General features: G+C 41.8%; 1 protein-coding gene across 5 annotated transcripts in view; it reads left to right on the forward strand.

Annotated features, from left to right (window-relative positions):
* Positions 1-23,662, forward strand: part of CRYL1 (crystallin lambda 1) — a 68,971-nt gene that overhangs the window by 29,955 nt on the left and 15,354 nt on the right. For all 5 annotated transcript variants that reach the window (XM_061457696.1, XM_061457695.1, XM_061457694.1 and 2 more), the window contains 3 exons: positions 476-637; positions 4,689-4,883; positions 21,288-21,393. In XM_061457696.1, coding sequence (XP_061313680.1) covers positions 476-637; positions 4,689-4,883; positions 21,288-21,393 — 463 coding nt within the window. The remainder of the gene's footprint in view (positions 1-475; positions 638-4,688; positions 4,884-21,287; positions 21,394-23,662) is intronic.

Genomic DNA, 23,662 nt, shown 5'->3' on the forward strand with positions numbered 1-23,662 from the left:
GTTCCAGAACTGTGCCTTGGAATCTCTTGCCATAGTTCTGGAGGTTGTAAGTTTGTTTTCTTTTGAGATATACTTATTAACTTCCATCTTGTCCGAGAGAGAGCACTGACTTCTATTGTGAAATTCTCCTAAAAAAGAAAAAATGGAGACCAGGTCTTATTCCTTCATACTGTGTTATCTCTGTGTGTGAGTAAAAGTCTGTATTTTAGACAAAGCAGAATGATTTGTTTTGTGTTAAATCTCCTGTGGTGTGTGATGGTGCATTTTCTGCTATAGTGAACTCTTGGGCTTTCCATTTCTTTGTATGTGGGAAATTATTTTTGTGTGGTGGCTCACAGGTATATCTAGGCCAGTTAAAATAGGTGGTTTATGCTGAATTCCTAGGTGTCATGATGGGACCAGTGAAGTCTGGAATACATGGAAAAATACTACTAAACTAGAAAACCTCTAATACTTATTTTTGTTTTTATTCCAGGAATGTACTCCGGAAAACTTGGAACTGAAAAAGAAGATTTTCAGTCAGTTAGATCTTATTGTCAGTGACAATGCTATTTTGAGCAGTTCAACCTCTTGTCTCTTACCCAGCAAATTATTCACTGGCCTTAAACATGTTAAGCAGTGTATTGTGTCACATCCTGTAAGTATGATGTCATGTTTTAGTTTTGTAGTAGTAGTACAGGTGTTTAGCTAAACTGCATCCCAAACTCTTCCAAGCAGACCGAGAGATGTAAAAGGATATTTGGAGTGCTTGTCTGCCATCATTTGTTTTCAGACACTTGACTTTTCAGAGGAGCTTTAGTTTGGTCATTCATTGAGCAGCAGCATTTTCTAAATTGAGAGGGTGTATGCATGATTCATATTGTTGGCTCAAGATAAGTTCTGTGTAAGCTGTTGTGATCATATTATTGTGTGTTACTCCATTAACTGGCTCCCAAAATTTAGGAATTCTGCGTTTTGAAGCAAACCTATAAATTCTTTATCCTTGTGGCATCATTAGTCTTTTCTGGTATCCTTTTTCAACTGCTGTTAGGGAACAGTGAGGGCCCAGACAGTGAACTGCATGTGCTTGTTAGGTAATGTCAACAGAAGATGGAAGCTTTTGACTCTGGTTTCTTCAGACTTCCAATGCAAAAGCAGTATACCAGAAGAGGAAAAGCAAGTGGATGAAATGGAGCAAATTGTACTTGGAGCTGAATTTGCGTGCTTTGTGACCAGCTTGGCCAGGGCACTGATGCAAAATTGGCATGACTAGAGGTGGCAGCAGAACCTCAAAATGCTGAAGGGCACTTGTGAGCCTTTGTAGAGGTCTACATGGGTCTGCCAGACAGCAGTTTTATCAGGTGTCTTCTCCATATGGAAAAGCGTTTTGTCTTGGTCAGTGGGATTCTTACTGTTTCTGTTTTCCACTACTCAATAGCTAATGAATTTTTTAGCCTAATGTTAGCCTGTTGTTTGACAGATCACTTAAGAGAACTGTTGTTATGAAGGCTGGCAGTATCTGAAGAAAGGTACTGCTCTGCTGTCTGCAATATGGTAACTACATGTTGTATGTCCAGGGCATCCTTCAGGGTGTAAAGTAAATGTCAGTTCCAGTGCCATGCTGAAGAGTGGCAGTGTGAATATAAAACTACAGTGCTACTTTACTGTAATGTCTCTACAGCTACCTGTAGCCTAACACTGCAGTGTCAAAGCATTTGGTCAGTCCCTTTCTGACACCTCTCCACCACCACCTATGGGCCTTGGGGTGACTGGGAAGCAAAAGGAACAAAAGGATGGTTGCTTTCTGTATAATTAGTTGTCAACTCATTTTAATAAAAATAATAATAAAAAATCAAACGTGAAAGTATGCACCTGTGCTTAGGTTTAGCCTTTTTCCAGTCTAAAATTCAGTAGCTCCTTATCTCGTTATTTCCAGGGTTGTAACTTTCTGTAGTGTGAGAGAAGAGATAATGTCTCTTAGAGATTTCTGTATTAAGTAACTATAGCTATGATTTTTTTTTAACCCATTCCTGGGCTTCCGCCTACTGTCTGACTGTCAGTCTTTGAGTTTCTTACTCTTTCTTACTGTTTTCCCAAGTTGGTCTGTACCGGTTTACTTTGAGCTGCAGTCTTTATAGGAGCTGCTTCTGAAACCAGGTTGTGTCGGATCTGGAAAGGTAGCGAGTCCCTGTGTAAACATTTTCTAGATTGCTGTTGTAAGGATATATGTATTTTTCTGAAGCATAGTCAGAGTGCATTAAAATGTGTAATTGTTCTGAAATTACTTTGCAATCCAGCTGAGACTATTTTCTTAGTAATCTTAGCTTCACTCAAAGGGCAGTGTACTCTTTCAGGGGCCTTTCTGCATCTGTTATGTCAGGAAACATGCTTGCTTTTTAGTAATTGTTGGCTTTTGGTGTTTTTTGGTGTTTTTTGGTGTTTTTTTGGTGGTTTTTGGTGGTTTTTGTTTTAACCATGGCCTTACTAACATCTTGAACGTTACAGTAGGAGAGTAGTGGCTGTAGGAAGCAAGCAGCTCTGGAAGACCCTAAAAACAAGAAGCGTGGAATTTTATGTACCAGAAAAATTAAAAGCTAAAGTTGTAAAACCTGTAGCACAGGTAAGCATATTGAGGAGAGATTAAATGAAATGATCAAAAGGCAGAAGGAGCTCATCTCTTTGCTTAACATAGCAGTAAGTTCAGAAATTAGAAAAAATAAATGAAACCCATAGCACAGCTGTCAGATAGAAATGCACAGGCTACTTGTAGGTACAGCTGTTCTCTTCAGGCACTTTCAGGCAGTGTAGAGGCCTTCTGCAGAGAGGTTTGTTTCTCATGTACAGTGTGTGCCTGCTAGGTCACACAACTAGCAATATGGAGCTGGATGAGACTGTGTGTCACTGAGGGAAGTCCCTTGCTGTACAGGAAACCATTTAATCAAATCACCTTAAAAATGTATTAAGCTGTATCTGTTAGATTATTTCTTTTTAGCTGTGCTACTTCTGCTCAAAGTTGTTTGTGTCTCCTAATTTTTGTTCCAGTCCTACTAACAGTCAACTAAATAATTTTATGTTTATTGTCAGCTTTTGTGTGGCTTAATTCTTTCTCTGTATTTACTTTGTCATATCCTTTCTTAGCTTTCATTTTGTTACTCTAAGTAAGGTAAGCTCTTCTGCTCCCTGAAGAAGAGCTTCTCATTTTTAGAGACCTTCCTGCATCCCCAATTTCACCCACATTTTACCACTCCTAGTTTTTACCAACATCTGTTACCTCACTCCTAAAATATTGTCTTCCAGAGTCTCCTCCGTGTGTTCAACAACACACCCGTATATTCCCTGTGCCAAGTTTGTGAAATAGAATATTTCAATAAGACCACTGTCAACGCTAATCTTGGAAGAAATTTATAATAGCCTCAGTGTCTCTCAGCAATTAACTTGTCCCGGTCCTGTTTGGAACCTGTGATATACTTAAGGGTTAGAAAAGGCTTACGAGAATGTCTTGGAGCTTGCAGTGTTTTGGATCTTGCTAAATTGCCTGGCACCACACCTGCAGCGATGTCCATCATGCCATTCTCAGATTTGGTGGTGGCACTGTCCGAGAGTCTGATGTGAGAAAGGTTATGTTGGAACACAAGGCACTTTAAAGAGAATGAAGTATGTTACATCAGTAGTTAGAGCAAATGTAACCTACATCGGGTTATGCACTGGTCAGACCTTACAGTAAAGGGAACCATGTAAGTACTGAAATGAAAGGACACCAGAGAGAAAAGACTGCTTCCTCGTTGCTGTGACTAAATCCTGTACTTGCATTTACATGAGCACAGTTAAGAGCAGTTAACTGTATGGAAGCATGGTGAATGAATCCGTACTTAATTACCATCCTTTAAATGTCAGGGTTATTTATGGTAGCGATTTATGATATGTTAGCTCCTTTTATTGCATGGAAACTAGACCAAGACCTGAGTTTAACACCTTAAAAATATGGCTGAAGTACTGCTGCTTTTGCAAAGAGCATGCAGGCAGTGTTACTGCCCAAAACACTATGAACTGAGAACTCTTAGCTGTTTCTGGTATATTTTTTAGAATTTTTTGTTTATTGCTTCAAAAATACGTTACACAAAGGTCTTGACTTGATGAGAAATTACATTTAGGGAATAAAAGTAGTACAGTGTTTGAAGATAACCTGTAATTTTTTTCAAAGTATGGGGGTTTTATGCAATATCAGTTACTGTTTAGCATATACTTACAGGCTTGGGCTAGTAACAGCTTATCTATTAAGTATTGCGTCTTACACGTGGTGTTTAGCAGCAATAACTTTATTCTAAAGTTTCTGAATATCTGAGAGGAAATGCCTTGCTTCATTTGGAAAGATAGGTGATGCCCATATGTCTTAAAACAACAAACAGCCTGAAACAACATGAAAAAACATGAGTTGTCTTAACTCACATATAAAATCTTCTAATAGTGTAGCTCCATGAACTTTGCTGGGGTTAAACAGAGTTAGATTTAATGCAAGATATTTTTTTATTATTATTAATTTGAATTACTACACCAGCTTTTATTGGATTGGTGAAGTCTTTCAGGGTCTGAAGATAAGGCTGTGTTCAATGGAAAATACCCATGCTAGTAGCAAGCTATAAAAGTGCTTTTTATTAGCTTTCTGTTAATTTCTTGATAGTTGACATTCTTCTTTTGTGATTTTTCTTGAGGTAAATCCACCTTATTATGTGCCGTTGGTTGAAATTGTTCCTCATCCAGAAACAGATCCTTCTACTACAGAGAGAACATATGCCCTGATGAAGAAGATTGGTCAATCTCCTGTCAAACTGAACAGAGAAATTGAAGGGTTTGCTCTGAATCGGCTCCAGTATGCAGTGATAAGTGAAGCCTGGAGACTTGTGGGTGTATGTATATTTTTTTTTCCCATTTCTACAGACACACACTGCCAGTGTTATAGTTGTGACAAGTGAGATTGTATGTTTATAATTCCTATAAGTTTGTATCATCTTTGTTAAACTGTCCCTTATGAACACAAAATATATATTAACATGCAAATTAAAACCAGGAAGAAGTGATATCCATTACAAATAGCAGTGACTGACAAAACCAGAGTGCTATAATAACTATCTTTTATCCAGCTTTCTTCTCAGAATACTGTCATTTTCAGAACAATCAAAGAAAAATGTTAAAAGCACATAAATCAAAATACTGATTTTTCTTTTTTCTAGGTTGTCTCATCATATCCTGTTAGTCTCTGAATGTTCATGGCCTACTCTACAGTCATTATGAAAATAATGTTTTAAAATGATTTTTTCTTTAGCCTTTCGGTAGTTGCACTCAGAAGTTCAACAGCTGTTTGATACTTGCAGTGAAGATAGATTTCTCCTCCTGCCCTAGCTGAGAATTATTTGTGTGTGCCACTTCAGCTTTTCCCACAGTTACCTGTTCTGTGCTGCAGAGTCTGATCTTTCATCAGGAAGAGCTGAATTATGAGTCAGTTGCTATTCTGCCGAGAAGAGATTCAACTGGGCTTGAGTGGGGCTTACTTTTTTTTGTCACAGAGAGTGTTTTCATTTTTCAAGCTGTTTGAACAGCCAGGCACACAAGTATTGGTAAAGATCTTAAAACTAAGGTACTACTAACATACGATAAAAAAAGCAACTTTTATTTTCAAAGCAGTATCTGAACATAGTTGCTGAACTGATTTCGCTTGCCTGTCAGCTTCCAGTAGCAACACAATGCAACAATATAAAGGAGGTGGTAAATAATAACTGTAGAATCATAGAGTAGTGTGAGTTGGAAAGAACTTAAAAGCATCATCTAGTTCCAAGCCTCTGCCATAGGCAGAGGCGCCTTCAACTGGATGAGGTTGCTAAAAGCCCCATCCAGCCTGACCTTGAACACTTCCAGGAATGAGGCAGCCACAGCTCCTCTGGGCAGCTGGCTCCAGTGTCTCATCACCCTCACAGTAAATAATTTTTTCCCAATATCTAATCTAAATCTGCTCTTCCATCTTAAAGCCATTTAAAGCTCCCCTGTCCTATCGCTGTATTCCACTGAGGAAAAAGTCCCTCTCCAGCTTTCTTGTAGACCCCCTTTAGGTACCGAAAGCTTCTCTAAGCTCTCTCCAGAGCCTTCTCTTCTCCAGGCTGAACAAGACCAGCTTTCTCAGTCTGTCTTTATGGTCTCCAGCCCTCTGGTCATCTTCATAGCCTTCTCTGGACTCCCCCCAACAGGTCCATGTCCCTCTTGTCTTGGGGCCCAGAGATGAACACAGTACTCTAAGTGGAGCATCACCAGAGTGGAATAGAGGGGAAGAATCAGCTCCCTTGACCTACTGGTCACGCTTCTTCTGTTGCAACTCAGCATAAGGTTGGATTTCTGGGCTGCAGGCACACACTGCCGGCTTATGTTGAGCTTGTCAGCAACCAACACTCTTAAGTGTTTCTCCTCAGGGCTGCTCTCAGTAAGTAAACCAGTGTTGTTAGGCAGGAACTGAACATCTACTGGACATGTTTCTTTAAATAATAATAAAAAAAATTGTTATTAAGAAAGTTAATACGAATTCTTAAGTAAACCATAGAAAAACCCCTTCAGAATGCTGTAGACACAAGATAGAAAGGATAGTAACCTCCAGATTACTTTTGAAACAGTAATAGCACTGATGAAAAAAAAAAAAAGATTTTTTTGATAGTAATAATGTGAACAAGGAAGGTAAGTTCATGAGGAAAAAGCTGTCTGAACTGCAGCGTTCACTATTAAGGAGGTTCCCACACTGTAACCTTTCCTTGAAAGGAAGTGATCTGTCAAAGAAGTAGAATAAGTCATGCTAAGAACAAGGTTTTTGGAGGAGGAAAAAGTAAATTAGTAATGGCAGAAGGATAATGGTGGAGGAGAAATTGAACTTTTCTGAAAATCCCCAAACAAATATGAAGTTGATGAAAGACTGAATTAAGCACTGTTTTTACACACCAACTAGTATAATACTGCAGAAATGGAAGTTAGCTTTTATACCTTAGTTCTTTTAAAATTGTTCAAAGAGTAATTGGGAAACTGTGGACCAGTAGGTCTGATAATATGTAGGCATGTTAATACGACATCTTTAGTCAGCACAGGTATCCAGGGAAATAATGGTTCAGAAATCTAGTAGGATTCTTTCATGTCTCTGAACTGAATTGTGGAAGTTGCTGTTACAGAAACAATAGATGCTAAAAATACGAACAGGTTCAGGGAACATTTAGACACATTCATGTCAGAAGACCACCATGTGGAAGTGACCTCTAGCTGTCCAGGTCTCAAAGACTATGTCCTGGGTTCAGCAGTAGCAGTCATGTTTTTTTCCTTTGTGTTAACTGGTGCAGTGCTGTGTTTTGACTTCTAGTTTGAGAACAGCGTTGGTGAAGCCGATGTTGTCGGTTGTTGCTAAGTGATGTTTACCCTGACCAAGGACTCTGTGAGGCTCATGCTCTGCCAGGGAGGAGGGGAAGCTGTGAGGAAGCAGAGACGGGGCGCCTGACCCGGGCTAGCCGGGGAGGTATTCCATACCACAGCACGTCATGCCCGGGGTGGGGGGTAACTGGGAGTTACCCGGAAGGACAGGAGCTTCCAGGTGGAACTCGTTTTCTTGGCCGGTGGTATCGTATTCTCTTCCCTTGTTATTTTCCCTTATCATTGTTTTAGCTGATAGTAGCGGTGGTGATTTGTTGCTGGACTGTTCTTGTCTCAACCCGTAGGAGTTGCACTCTCTCGATCCTCCTCCCCGTTCCTCCGGGAGCGGGGAAGGGGAGAGCCCCGGTGCGGGGGAGACGGACACGGACCTTGATTGTTGTCAGCTCGGCACCACTCACTGGGAGTGAGTGAACAAGTTACCTGACTGGGTTTAAACCACGACAGTTCTTTTTGGCGCCCAACGTGGGGCACGAGGGGTTGAGATAAGAACAGATCTGACTGGATTGATAGTCACTCGTCACAATGCTGATTTATTGGCTCTCAAGGTTTTTCCTCTTGATCTCACAGTTTCAGTATACCATATCTTACGTCCATCCGGTATTGGCTGTATTAGTGTTTTTCAAGTGTGGGGCTTGGGCTAAGGTTTTTATCCCATTGTACTTTATGGTAATGACTTGTAATACAATAGAATCATTGATCATGAAACTGATCTGGTTTATGTTCCCAGTGTGGTCACCACCTTTATACTTTGGGAGGTATATGATGGAGGTGCTTAGCAATTACACATCTTTTTTCTCCTTCTCAGGTGCTCAACCTGTGAAGGAGACATCCTTTTACCCTCCTAGTCGTCCCCCCAGACCATTTACATTTGAGAGTTTTGAATTTTTTAAATGGCCTTTTAATGCTGTTGAGACTTGTTTACTGATGGTGATGGGAATCACCATGCTAACACGCATACAGAGTGTGTTTTGCCCACTACTGATTTCAAGAGTTAAGCAGATTCAGGTTTGGGTCTTGTCTGGGGTCAAAAGATGATGTAGGAGGACCGAGAGATTTTCCCAGAGGCTGGACAGCCATGAGTGGCAGGGTGTGTGGGATAGTATGGGCAAGTATCTAGGTCAGTGGGCCCCTCCAGTATTTTGGAATTTCACTACCGAACAACTGCAAAATCCAGAAGAATTAGTAAAACACTTAAATGAGGTGTGTGGTCATTCTGGCCATACCAGAGATGGACAAATCACGGCAACGTGCTGGGGCTTGGCCTATGCTTACAGGGCCTTGTTCAACACTATCCAGCACCTTCAAAAGGAAAAGAATATCGGCGGATTTGAGGGCAAAGCGACAGTCGCTACTCAAACTTTGGCTGCAATGAACTGCGCAGCTACCCCAGTGGCAAGTACAGCAGCTGCTCAAACTTCAACTGCAACAGACAGCGCGGTTACCCCAGCTCCAAGCACGGTAGCTACACCACCCCCAGCAACAAGTACAGTCGCTACTCAAACCACAGTGATAATCACTGCAGCCAAACCAGAGGACCAATTCGTACCAATATCAGTTGCCCCTGTACGCAAGAGAACAAGCAAAAAGGAGGCAAAAAGGGTGAAGCAAGATGAAGAACCAATGAATTCACCACCCGGTCCAGAATCTGATCAGGAGTCATCATCACATGACGAAGAAGAAGAAGAAGAGGTAACTTCTCGACCTCGAACCTCAACCGAGCTGCGGAATATGCGAAAAAAGATTTTACCCGTCAACCAGGGGAGCACATCATCACCTGGTTACTCCGATGCTGGGACAATGGGGCCGATGGTCACGAACTAGAAGGTACAGAAGCCAAGCAGCTGGGATCACTTGCTAGAGAAGGGGGAATTGACAAAGCAATTGCAAGAGAGAAAAAGTCCCTCAGCCTTTGGAGGAGGCTCTTGGCAGCTGTGAAAGAAAGGTTTCCGTACAAGGACGATGTTACGAGTCGTTCGGCCAAGTGGACTACTATAGACAAAGGCATCCAGTCTCTGAGGGAATCGGCCATCGTAGAGATGATCTATCACATCAAGCCGAATAACGGGGATACACCTATAGATCCAGATGAAGTTGAATGTACACGACCCATGTGGCGAAAACTTACACGGAATGCACCGTCATCATATGCCCATTCATTGGCAACAGTGACCTGGAATGACATAGTACCACTAACAGTGGATGAAATGGTTCATAAACTCCGAGAGTTCGAAGACAATCTCACTCCTTCCATCATCTCAGCTGTGAAAAAACTGTCCCAGGACCTCGACAAATTGAGGGACGATGTATCTGATTTATCCAGCTCCTCACGTGTACCAACACACGTCTCAGCTATTAACAAAAGACGTCCTATTATTCAAGAGAGGAGATACAGAAGATATACGCCACGGGGTACCCTATGGTTTTACCTGCTGGATCACGGAGAAGACATGACAAAGTGGGATGGAAAACCTACTTCAGCTTTGGAGGAACGGGTGAGTGAACTGAAGAGGGGAGCAAGGGCCAAGACTGATCGTCCCATGAGAGCTACGGCTTCAGTCTCTGGTGAGCAGTTTCCCAGATGGAGTGGAAGAGCTGATTTTACTCCAGCTCCTGTGATAAGGAAGAATAATCCCTTTCAACACGACTTAAGTGTCCAATGCTGTGACGACCATTAGAGGGGCCCTGCCTCCAGCCAGGTGGAGGTAGGGGACAATCGGATTTACTGGGCTGTGTGGATCAGATGGCCTGGCACATCAGTCCCACAGAAGTATAAGGCTCTAGTAGATACCGGTGCACAGTGTACCCTGATGCCATCAAGCTGTCAAGGGGTGGAACCCATCTATATTTCTGGAGTAACAGGAGGATCCCAAGAGTTGACTGTGCTGGAGGCTGAAATCAGCCTGACTGGGAGGGAGTGGCAAAAGCACCCTATTGTGACTGGTCCAGAGGCTCCATGCATCCTCGGCATAGACTACCTCAAGAGAGGGTACTTCAAAGACCCAAAAGGGTACCGGTGGGCTTTTGGTATTGCTGCTTTGGAGACTGAGGAAATTGAGCAGCTGTCCACCTTGCCTGGTCTCTCAGAAGATCCCTCTGCTGTGGGGTTGCTGAAAGTTGAAGAACAACAAGTGCCAATTGCGACCACAACAGTGCACCGGCGGCAATATCGCACCAACCGAGACTCCCTGATTCCCATCCATCAGCTGATCCGTAGACTGGAGAGTCAGGGGGTGATCAGCAGGACCCGCTCACCCTTCAATAGCCCCATATGGCCAGTGCGAAAGTCTAATGGAGAATGGAGACTAACAGTAGACTATTGTGGCCTGAATGAAGTCACACCACCATTGAGTGCTGCCGTACCGGACATGCTAGAACTTCAGTATGAACTAGAGTCAAAGGCAGCCAAGTGGTATGCCACGATTGATATTGCCAATGCATTTTTCTCCATTCCTTTGGCAGCAGAGTGCAGGCCACAGTTTGCTTTTACTTGGAGGGGTGTCCAGTTCACTTGGAACCGACTGCCCCAGGGGTGGAAACACAGCCCTACCATTTGCCATGGACTGATCCAGACTGCACTGGAACAGGGGCAAGCTCCAGAACACCTGCAATACATTGATGACATTATTGTGTGGGGCGATACAGCGGAAGAAGTCTTTGAGAAAGGGAGGAAAATAATCCAAATCCTGCTGAAAGCCAGTTTTGCCATAAAACGGAGTAAGGTCAAGGGACCTGCACAGGAGATTCAGTTTTTGGGAATAAAATGGCAAGATGGACGTAGACAGATCCCCACAGATGTGATCAACAAGATAACAGCAATGTCTCCACCAACTAATAAGAAAGAAACGCAAGCTTTCTTGGGTGCAGTGGGGTTCTGGAGAATGCACATCCCAAATTACAGTTCGATTGTAAGCCCTCTCTATCATGTGACCCGGAAGAAGAATGATTTTAAATGGGGCCCTGAGCAGCAACAAGCCTTTGAGCAAATTAAACGCGAGATAGTTCATGCAGTAGCCCTTGGACCAGTCCGGACCGGGCCAGATGTAAAAAATGTGCTGTACACTGCAGCTGGGGAGAACGGTCCTACCTGGAGCCTCTGGCAGAAAGCTCCAGGGGAGACTCGAGGTCGACCCCTCGGCTTTTGGAGTCGGGGATACAAAGGATCTGAGGCCAGCTATACCCCAACTGAGAAAGAGATACTGGCAGCGTATGAAGGGGTTCGAGCTGCTTCGGAAGTGATTGGCACTGAAGCACAGCTCCTCCTGGCACCCCGGCTGCCCGTGCTGGGCTGGATGTTCAAAGGCAGGGTCTCCTCTACACATCATGCAACTGATGCTACATGGAGTAAATGGGCTGCACTAATTACACAACGAACTCGAATAGGAAATCCCAGTCGTCCAGGCATTCTAGAAGTCATCATGGACTGGCCAGAGGGCAAAGATTTCGGAATGTCACCAGAGGAGGAGGCAGTGCGTGCTGAAGAGGCCCCACCATATAATAAACTGTCAGAAAGTGAAAAGCAGTATGCCTTGTTTACTGATGGCTCTTGCCGTATTGTGGGAAAGCATCGGAGATGGAAGGCAGCTGTATGGAGTCCTGGACGACAAGTTGCAGAAACTGCTGAAGGAGAGGGTGAATCGAGTCAATTTGCCGAGGTGAAAGCCATCCAGCTGGCCCTGGACATTGCTGAACGAGAAAAGTGGCCAGTACTTTATCTCTATACTGACTCATGGATGGTGGCAAATGCCCTGTGGGGGTGGTTGAAGCAATGGAAGCAGAACAACTGGCAACGCAGAGGTAAACCCATCTGGGCTGCTGCACTGTGGAAAGATATTGCTGCCCGGGTGCAGAACCTGGTGGTGAAGGTACATCATGTAGATGCCCATGTACCCAAGAGTCGGGCCACTGAGGAACACCAGAACAACCAACAAGTGGATAAAGCGGCTAAGATTGAAGTGGCTCAGATGGACTTAGATTGGCAACATAAAGGTGAATTATTTCTGGCCCGGTGGGCCCATGACACTTCAGGCCATCAGGGCAGAGATGCAACATACAGATGGGCCCGTGACCGAGGGGTGGACTTAACAATGGACACTATTGCCCAGGTTATTCATGAGTGTGAAACATGTGCTGCAATTAAACAAGCCAAGCGGTTAAAGCCTCTTTGGTATGGAGGACGATGGTTGAAGTATAAATATGGGGAGGCCTGGCAGATTGACTATATCACACTGCCACCAACCCGCCAAGGCAAGCGCCATGTGCTTACCATGGTGGAAGCAACCACCGGGTGGCTGGAAACATACGCTGTGCCCCATGCCACTGCCCGGAACACTATCCTGGGCCTTGAGAAACAGATTTTGTGGCGACACGGCACCCCAGAGAGAATTGAATCAGACAATGGGACTCATTTCCGGAATAACCTTATAGATATTTGGGCCAAAGAGCATGGCATTGAGTGGGTATATCACATCCCCTACCATGCACCAGCCTCTGGGAAAATCGAACGGTACAATGGGCTGTTAAAAACTACACTGAGAGCGATGGGTGGGGGAACTTTCAAGCATTGGGATACACATTTACCAAAGGCCAGCTGGTTGGTCAACACCAGAGGATCTGCCAACAGGGCTGGCCCAGCCCAGTCAGAACTTTTACATATTGTAGAGGGGGACAAAGTTCCCGTGGTGCATATGAAGAATTTGCTGGGGAAGACAGTCTGGGTTATTCCTGCTTCAGGTAAAGGCAAACCCACTCGTGGGATTGCTTTTGCTCAGGGACCTGGATATACTTGGTGGGTAATGCGGGAAGATGGGGAAGTCCGATGTATACCTCAAGGGGATTTGATTTTAGGGGAAAACAGCCAGTGAACTCAATTGTATACTGTTGCCTGCTGTGTAATGCTTTTATAGCCCATCAACTAGATGTCTCCAGGTCACCAGCGACTGGCCCTGACTTCCCTCCAGCCATCATCCCAACAGAGAATGAACTTGGAACATCATGGACCGAATGGACTCGGCAGCATTATAGGGATTGGTCCATGCACTAAGAAAATGATTTTTTTCCTCTTGGTCTGTATGTATATGGATGTATATATGTGGGAGAGCGATGGTGTATTGAAAATGTGGGATCTGAGCACGACGTGAATGGTATGGAATAAGGGGTGGATAATGTCCTGGGTTCAGCAGTAGCAGTCATGTTTTTTTCCTTTGTGTTAACTGGTGCAGTGCTGTGTTTTGACTTCTAGTTTGAGAACAGCGTTGGTGAAGCCGATGTTGTCGGTTGTTGCTAAGTGATGTTTACCCTGACCAAGGACTCTGTGAGGCTCATGCTCTGCCAGGGAGGAGGGGAAGCTGTGAGGAAGCAGAGACGGGGCGCCTGACCCGGGCTAGCCGGGGAGGTATTCCATACCACAGCACGTCATGCCCGGGGTGGGGGGTAACTGGGAGTTACCCGGAAGGACAGGAGCTTCCGGGTGGAACTCGTTTTCTTGGCCGGTGGTATCGTATTCTCTTCCCTTGTTATTTTCCCTTGTCGTTGTTTTAGCTGATAGTAGCGGTGGTGATTTGTTGCTGGACTGTTCTTGTCTCAACCCGTAGGAGTTGCACTCTCTCGATCCTCCTCCCCGTTCCTCCGGGAGCGGGGAAGGGGAGAGCCCCGGTGCGGGGGGGGGGGGGAGACGGACACGGACCTTGATTGTTGTCAGCTCGGCACCACTCACTGGGAGTGAGTGAACAAGTTACCTGACTGGGTTTAAACCACGACAGACTGGACTGCTGGGGCTGAGGCAGTATATACCATTGAAGTATTGCTCTGTGTTTGGCCTTCAGTTATGGAAGGAGTGTAAAAATACTTTGGTTATGGATAGAGTGTAAAAACACTTCATGGGCTACTGTTGGAAAAGAGGTATCGATTTGAGGTGAAGCTTTAGTATGAACCTATGTGGATGTTTTTGTATGGGTGGTGGTATGTGAATATTAATAAAATAGTGCTTGAAGCACTGACAGATAATGAAAGTTGCTTTCATTGTGCTTCATCAAAGTTTCCAGGTTGTTCTGTTTTTTTTATAATTTTACTGCATTTCAGGCAAATACACATTTAAACTGTAACAACTTTGATGGTTTTATTTCAATTCTGAACATCTGGACAAATAGCAGCTATCAAAGGTGTACAGTTTCAGCTGTGTGACTTCGGGCTGCGCGCTGCCTTTGATGGGAGGAGAATTGCTGTAGACGTGAGGCAGTTTCTGTGTTTCTACTGTTGTGCTGCCAACTTAATAATTTTTATTGCAACTCATTTTCTTTTGGTGTTTTCCACTTTCAAAATTGATAAAAATGCTACTTCTGATTTCTAAGTCAGTTTTCAGGTCTTATTTTCGAAAATATCAGCCTCCCCATCTGTCTTTGAGAGGCTCCTAAAAATCAGGTTTTACTCACATTGCTTCTTCTGGTAACAAACATTTTCCTTAGGCTGAGAAGCCATGGAGAGGGGATATGAACTGCTAATACTAGCAGGAGAGACATATTAATAAAGTATTATTATCCAAGACAGCCACACTGTTAATCCTTTTGTTGTTAGGTATGTAAATTGTGCGTATTATTCAAGTCAGCATGGATGCAGAACATAACACTTACAAGATTACTTATGAACACTGGGGTATTTTTATGGTAATAATTGTGTATTTCTTTTGACTCTTGTAAAAGTACAATGAGGCAGAACAATAAAGTGTAATTTCTAGTTTAGCTGTTTTATTAGTGGTTGTAGAGCTCTGAACAAGTATCTTTGCCTGAAGTTTGATGTCATAAACTGATCAGTGCTCCTGCTTCTGTTACAAGGTTTCTTTAATTTTAACATGGTGAGTGCTTGAGAAAAAAAATCTGTTGTGTTGCAGGAAGGCTGTTGTATTTGCACTGAAGTGCATCAGTTCTTTGCCACATAGCAAAGACGTAAATATTCCAGATATAAATTCTGTTAACCAGGAGAGAACCATAGCAGCAGTCTCTAAATATTTGAAGCCACTTGAAGTGATCTTAAATCAGCCCCTTTATGTAAACAACTATCTGTTTTTTTGAGGACTTCTCTAAAATGCGAGCTTGAAAGTTCTCATCTTTGTATCAAAGTGTTTATAGTAATGGCAGGGGAGTGATCTTACATGTGCACGTATACTCATATCAAAATCCAGGTTCAGACATCTTTGCATGGACGGTTAATTCAAGAAAATAGTGGAAGCTTCTCCAGAAGAATGTACTGTTAAAAAAGGTATTGGTGGTGGGACAGACATGCAGGTACAGCTGTACTAACAACATTTACCTGGAAAACTTCATCACAAATGGACTGAGCTTGCAGGATACGTTTCAGTTCCCAAATTTAGCTCTAGGCAACTGACAACCTACCAGTCTCTCTCTTTAGCACTGCTGTTGAGATGTGTGATGGGTGAGGCATGGGACACGGGTCATACGGTGGGAGAAGGGCTCTGATAACAAGCATGAACATGGGGTGGTATAGAAAGCAATGTGGTAGGTACAGCTGCTTGCTGGATGATGCATGGAGCCTCTGCCGTGTGGACCTAAGAAAAAGAGAGGCTGTAACACAACCAGAAATCTGAGGTAAGGCCCTCCCAGCAGGTTGCATTCAGGCTGAGACTCCACATGGTGCTCAAATTGCATGTGGGCATGGATGCTGGAACGGAGAGAGAAGTGTAATAATTCAGGGCAAAGTGATGAAAGTAGCAATAAGAAACCCCAGGTATTGGGATACAATTTTTTTTTCCCGAAGGTGCTGGAGTCCCTGGGAGCAAACACAGGGAGGCTGGGATTTTGACCACATAGTGTATGATTTATGCTTTTAATTCTTAGGTCTGTGGTAGAAGTATTGCAAAGCTAATCATGATGTGAGTAGAAGATGTACTGTGAGATGCTGAGGTTGAAGATCCTTACCTCCTCCCTTCTCAACTCTAAACTTTGATATTATGAGTTTGGAACCATTAGAATGATCTGTAGCCAGTAATAGGAAAAATAAACAGGTTTCTCTGTTACTCTCTGTTACCATTTATTTACTTTCTTATGCCTCTTATTGACAGCGGTACTGGTATATCTGATCTTTTTCATAACACCTTAGAGCAGAGACTTACTGCCTTTATTTGCCTGGGAAGTACCCTGTGCACTGCTGAATGTTATTACTTTTTTACATTTAACAGTATCAATACATTTTATAGTAGGTTGGGATTATGTTGCAAAAGAGTGTTAAGTATCTTGATTTTGTCTTGTTCTGGATGTAAAGCTTTGGTTAACTTCATCCAGAAAATAACAACCAAACAGTTTCACTAATGCTTTAGATCAGAATTCTCAAACCTTACTCTGAATATCTAGCACTGTCCGTTTACTGTGGATTACTGAGTGGAATCTTTGTGAAATGGTTTTCTAAATGTCACCTGGAATTTGCAAGGAGGCCATAAAACACAGCAGCAGAAACAGCGAGGTGAACATGACAGTTTTTCTGCCCTGATCTAATTCAGGAGTTTCAACTGCTTTTTAAGAATCTGTTAAAACTACTTTGTGTGGTGGATCAGATGATGGACACATATAAGTGTCTTAAGATTCTCTATTTTCCTCTCTGTAAGTTTTTGATACTATTTTAGTGGTTTTTTTTTCTTTAAAAGTGGATTTTCTTTTAGGTTTAGTCATTGCAAAAGACAAGAAGAATGGGCAGCCGTGATTTTTTATAATCTTTTGGAAAATAAACAGTCATGGTTTCGCTGTGTGTCCATTTTATTTTGTTTCATGGCAATCAGGTGCACTGGCTTCAGTCCCTAATTTGTGTACCTCTCCCTTCTCAGGTGACTACCTTGGCAGTCCTTAAATGCTGGCAAGACTTTTTGAATTCCAAATTCCTTATTATTAATAATTCTATTACAGTGTTATCCAGAGGATCTTTCCAAGAGATCAAAGATAAGGTAGCAGGTTAAACGTCTAGTTACAGTGCCCTATGAAAGAGGGATATAATAAAATGAAATTTAAAGGGCCAGGGAGAAAAATAATGTTGATACCAAGTGTTTCTTACAGGGTGAAGTAACTGGGGTTGCCATGAAAGAAGTAAGATTAAGGGGCCAGCAAAATAGGGAAGTGTGAAGTCTGTAGGACAACAGGTTTCTCAAACATGATGAAATGGAAAGAGAAGCAGCCTGTAGAAGGATATAGGAGAAAAGTCATACGCTCAAAATGACAGGAGTGGAAAAAGGCGTGGATGGAAGGGATTTGATTTAAGTGATAGTGAAAAGAAGGGTGTAACAAGTGCTGCTGAGAGAGAATGCATATTATTAGTGACAATCAGAAAAATATTACTGGATTTGGGAGATACAAAGGATGCAGTGGCAAATTTGGAGACAAAAGTATGTGGTCCAGGAGGAAGTGGAGTCCAAAATAACTCTATAGACTGGAGTGAGTAGGAGAACATGATGATGAATTGGTAGTATGACAAAAGGTAAGATTGTTTTTGGGCCATGTCACATTTAATATGATTGCAAATCAAGTCTGTGACAGAAGTTGCAAGCTGGGTGTGACTCACAGAAGATGTGAAGACTGTTGATTAAAACCAAGCAGGTTGCGTCGAAGCCTAAAGATGGAGACTTCAGAACCACCGTAGGTCTTTGGAAAAGATAAAAGGGTCCCTTGTGTAGTGAGAAGTACTAGAAAATACTGAAAGAGTATTAGGACAATACTGTGGCATTACAGGAGATTAAAATCTCCAGGAAAATGAGATTGTGGTATATAAATGGTATCATAAAGAGCGTGGAAGATTCTGATCTAGCCTAGATCTTGAAGTTTGACTGACCATTGGGGTCACCGAGGATTTTGGTGGAATTTATTTAAAAAAAATATTTTCATTCCATAGCTGTGAAGCTTCTGGTGAACTCATAACACGCTTCCTCTTCCTTCTAACAAGTACTCGAGAGAAAGGCTTACAAGAAGGGATACCCAGGATAAAGAGAATGAAAAATGCCCTTGGGAAGCTTTTCACCTCAAGGCTTAATGAAACTGGGTTGTAACTCTTGTTTACTTATTAGCATAAACACAGATCCTTGTGGAAGAAGACACCTTGATTGACCTTGCACCACCCTGCTGATTCATTCCACCAACTTACGATCTCTTTAACCTAAGTGGGAATAGGGTTGTTCCCTAGGGGAGGATAGTCTAACTTGTTTTGCATTTATGTTTTTAACTTCTGAAGAGAAAAATTAAAAGGCTTTTGTTTAAGAGGTTTTATGTGACCAGGAGAAACTGAGTTCAGGTGTTCAGAATAATACATCCCTCAAATGGAGGGATCTGTCATGTTTTCCTTCTGGTAGCAGCAATTTATGCCTTGTAGCAGCTGTAACCATAAAATTACAGCTGTAGTCAAATGACCAAGAGTAAAGCATTCATATCATGATTCTGAGGGCACCTGGTCTGCCGATGTCAGTACTGAATCTGAGGAGTATTATACCAAAAGAAGTAAATCAGTTTTTAATTTGAAAACCAATTTGCAATGATTCTGAAGTGTTTCAAGATGCTGTTAACTCTTTAACATTATGTTTACAGTTTTTAACTGCTGCTGTGGTTCAAATGCTTGTCTGGAACTTGTGGTTAGTCTTTTGTCTGCAAATGCATGTCAACCAGGGAGAGAAAAGAAAAATCACTCATCAAGCACAGCTTTACCAGCACAACTCATTGTCTGGATGGAGCACTCCCAACAGAAGAGCACTTTTGTTGACTTTGCTGATGTTCAGAGAAGTTGTGTTGCTATGTCAGGGGAAAAAACTTTCACAGAATGCATGATGCCTATGTTTAGTTACACTGATGCTGGTCTGTAATCTGAATGCTGTCTGAGGTTTTTGTTTAGTCCTGTCTTCATGCAGACCTTTCTGTCTGCCTCTAGATGAGTTACTTTACCATGTCTATGCCTTAAAGTTGAAGAAAATAATGATTCCTTATTGCTGACTTTTTATGTCTAAATTGTAACCAGAGCTGTTTGTTCCATATACGGTGTGTAGATCTTAATTACATTATTATTTCCTTTTTAAGATAGTGTTCAAAAAACACCTGCAAAAAGGTTTCAGCCAGGCTTATTTTTAATGGGAGCAATGCCTACTAACAGATCAGGGCTTGAGGCAGAGACTTATAAAAGGCTCTATTTAAACCTCAAATGATGAAACTTCATGTCTGTGGCCAGCTGTAGAAGTTATGTTGGTCCTTGGCTTAACTTTCTTTTAAAGTGACAGTAGATGATGTAGTTGATGAATACAGAAGACACTGTGAGTGGGATTCAGCTCATTTAAGATGGGCTTTCTACAGTGTAGACATTGACATCCAAGCTCCTTACTCATTTTTCAGTCTGTGAGGAGAATTAGGCCCTCTTAGGACACAACTCATCTTACCTACTCTAGATGCCTGCTTTAGGATGCTGATTTCTTTTTTCTCCCTGGTGATTATAAAGAGAGTCTAGATGTCTAGCTCAGATGCCAATGCCTACAAGAGGTCAGGAGAGCTGTCCTGCATGCCTGTAACTCTAGCTGATCACTGTGAGATGAAGGAGCATTCAGACAGGGCCCTGTGAAAGGAAAACTCAACAGAAAAGGATGTCTCTGAAGCAGATGAGTAGACATACTTGTATTCTGCAGCTCAAAGAGGCTTGTGAAGAAAGAGGCACTGACTGAGGAGAGCACTTCAGAGTAGGGTGAGAAGACAAATTAGAAGCAGTTTAGCATCTCTTCCACCTATTTAACCAGAAGGAAATGTTTGGAGGTTTTTTGTTTCTGGGAATGAGAAGTTCTAGAAACCAAGCTGTATCTACTGAGCATGGTTAGAAAAGGGCTTAGTTAATTCATATCTTTCTAGTAGGTAAAAGAAAAAATTGTATAAGAAATAATGTTCTGCTCAAGTAAATCTGTTAAGGTAATGAACTGTAACTAATGAACTCTAACCCATTTTTTTACAAGCCTTTGTGTGCTTGCCCTAACCTGATGGGGGCGTTGGCTTTCTTCTAAGTGCTACCATGTGGATGGAACAGCAGCGCTCAGCTTCTAACAGGAGAAATGCTTCATTTTGCATGCTCCCCATCCTGCCAGCTCTGAGATGTGAAGCTGGCAATGAACTCAAGAACCTGGGCAGGTTGGGGCTGGGTAGGTTGAATGTTCAGTGAGTTTTGTGGAAGGGAGTGGCAGCTGCATTGCTTGCATGTTTGGTCCACGTGTTGGCCTCTTGCAGGTGGCCTCAGGAGTAAGTATCCACTGCTGCACTCCCGTTCCACCAGTTGTGACTCTGCCCAAAAATCCAGCACTAAGAGAATATGAAGGGTGGAATGAGATTTAGCCAAAACACCCATATTTAAAGGGGTAGGTGTAGTACTTGGATTTTTATGTTAACTTTTCTGGTCATGTGCTATTAAGAGTGTCACATTTGCTCTGTGTTCTTTGATTCTCAGTTTCTGGGAAAAAAAGGTATCTTGGGTAACGTAAACAGCCCAGTATAGTTTTAGTACATGAATTACTGTAAGTAATAAGTATCAGGCAAACTAGGGTGTACAAATAGTACAAATTGTATGAAAATGTGCATTAATTTATAAATTTAAAAATAAGATACTGTCAAAATATATCAAAGTATATTTAGGTTTTGAATGAAAGCAATCTTGGGTATGAAAATAAGTGTACTGAACCATAGGAAGGCTTGCATAATAGAGGTACATTTCTGGCAAACAGTTGTGTTTCTGTTTGCAAGCTAAATGCTATTTCTAGCTTCAATTTTTATGACTTCTTAAGTCATAAAAAGTGGGCAGTTTTGCAGTAAAACCAAACATTCACAAATCTTCCTTCCTGTTCTACTTTTGCTACTTAGGAAGGAGTAATATCTCCTGCTGATCTAGACCTTGTGATGTCAGATGGATTGGGAATGCGATATGCATTTATTGGACCTCTGGAAACCATGCATCTTAATGCAGAAGGTAGGTAGTTTAAAATTATATGAATGTGAAGAGAGGCTCCAGAAGTGTTATAAAACAAACTATGTTAAGATTCCTGCAGCTATGACTAGTTTCTCTCTTTACTGTAATGATAAGAAAAATAAAACTTACTTAAAACTTGAGGTCAAGAGGAATGGATGTTGACTATCCTATTGTAAGTTATCAGATGGAATATGACAAATCACTGAAACACTAGTGGTGTATTTCATGTTTTCCAAGATTTGTCCCGGTGCTTTGCAAACATTTCTGTGTCTATAGTTTGTGACTGTCTGACTGTCAGGAAAATAAAGTATTGGAAAAAATCTGATAATTTATTGTCAACAGAAACTCACTTTCTGTAGATGACCACCTGTTTTCTGTTTTTCTTCATCCCACTCTATAGCAAAGGCTCACTGTAAATCTCACTGGAAGTGGCTTGCTTTAAGCTGGCTTAGGTCCTGAGTAAAGTGAAATTGCTTCTATTCACGAAGTATTGTGCATACAAAGTTGACTTGACAAAGCAGTCAAGTAACAGTTCAATGTCTGTCTTGCATAATTCAGACAGATTTGTAGATGTTTCTGGAATAGTATACATGAATCTCATCTAAATAAAAAGGGAATTGCATAAAATTAAATACAAATTACAGATCAGGATTTCAGAGTTTTGGACAATTAATCTGACAAAGCATGAAGACTTCAAGAAGTGAAGATCAACTAAATGTATTTTTAGCTGTTTATATTATGGGCTGTGTCTTTATTTAGGTTTTGTATGGTCACTGATATGGTAGGCCCCTGCTCTGTTACTGGATATTTTAGGCACTGGTGCAATGCCTGTTAATACTATAGTAAAATAAAAAAAACAGAATCATAAAGTATCTGTTTTCTGTCTACCTGTTTGTAGCTACTAGGCAGAAACTTATGTCTCTTAAGACTAGCAAAGCAGTTTTGACATGAATGTGAAATTGTGGATCCTCCACCATGGTACTTAGTTGCCAGTTGGGTTTAAACCACAACAGTGTTTCAGCTTGTCAGTTTGGTTGTATATCAGTAAATTAGATGTCACAAAGTGCTTGCTTTTGTTCACTGTTAAGTAAACAATATCTACCTTCTAGATAGAGGCACTTTCCTAAAAGTTTCCCTCTTCTTATCTATTAATATCTGGCAGTTTTCAGTCCTCTCTAGTGATTTTATTTTTTGAAACTTACTCACTATAAACCATATGCATTTTTTTACATAGAACATAACAAATACATATAGCAATAGCCCTAAGTACAGGAATCTGCCTGGAATCTTTTGGGCCATGGTTGTCCAGTCCTGCCCCCACCATTCCCCTAAGCTTCCATGTCATCCTCTGTGGGAACTGTCCATGCACAGGGTCTTCTGTCAGAGAAATTTGCTGAACTGCCTCTACTAAAACATAAAACCAAAATAAAATGCTTTTCTAATAACAACAACAACAACAAAAGTTTTGGAGATCAAGTCATACCTGTGAACGCTTTTAATCCATGTTTTAGATTCCTTAATTCTAAAATAGTGTTCACCTGAGATAAATGGAATTGTCTAAGTCATCTGGGTTGGCTTTGATGGTCTTCTTGGAGTGCCCTTTGGCATTCTATGTTCTATCATTATCCATCTTAGCTTCTTTCCTCCCATCAGGAAACAGTCATTGTTATAAAAACATTTGTGAAATTTCCCATCTCAAACCAGGTTTAGGTAACACATGCAACTGACACATTGGTTATTCATGGCAGAGATTATCCAGCTTCTAGATTTAATGCTTCCTTCTGTTAGGAATTTTAGTATTAAGATCAGAGGAATAAAAAAACTATGAAATATAATCCAAGAGACTGAAAATGGAAAAGTAGTCTTGTGGGGGCAAAATACAAAACCAGAATATACCTGTTGAGTTATTTTAACATTATATAATATTCTCAGTTAAAATAACGTAGTACATTTGTGGACTGGGCTATTTACACAAAAGCACCTTGTTGGCTTGTTCAGTAACATGGATCATGAGATGCATTGCTTCACTCCCAGTCTTGCAGATGCGTTGTCTCTGTCTAGAGCTGCTCCTGTTTGTGTGCTGGCAGGCTGACTCAGGCTATTGCTTTCATCAGAAACAGTTTAAATCAAAACTGCTGATGTCAGGACACATGATGGCTTATGTTCACAGTTCCACACCAGCACCAGCTTCTGTTTGGTTGCCCTGTATTGCTTCACATTATGTGAAATACTGTGGACCTCCTCTTGATTGCCCAGGATTTGCTTGACT

Source organism: Pezoporus flaviventris, unplaced genomic scaffold (assembly GCF_033815535.1).
Source record: "Pezoporus flaviventris isolate CSIRO_AGI_PZ_B2104156 unplaced genomic scaffold, CSIRO_AGI_Pfla_v1 ptg000025l, whole genome shotgun sequence".
In the NCBI taxonomy this organism is placed as follows: domain Eukaryota; kingdom Metazoa; phylum Chordata; class Aves; order Psittaciformes; family Psittacidae; genus Pezoporus; species Pezoporus flaviventris.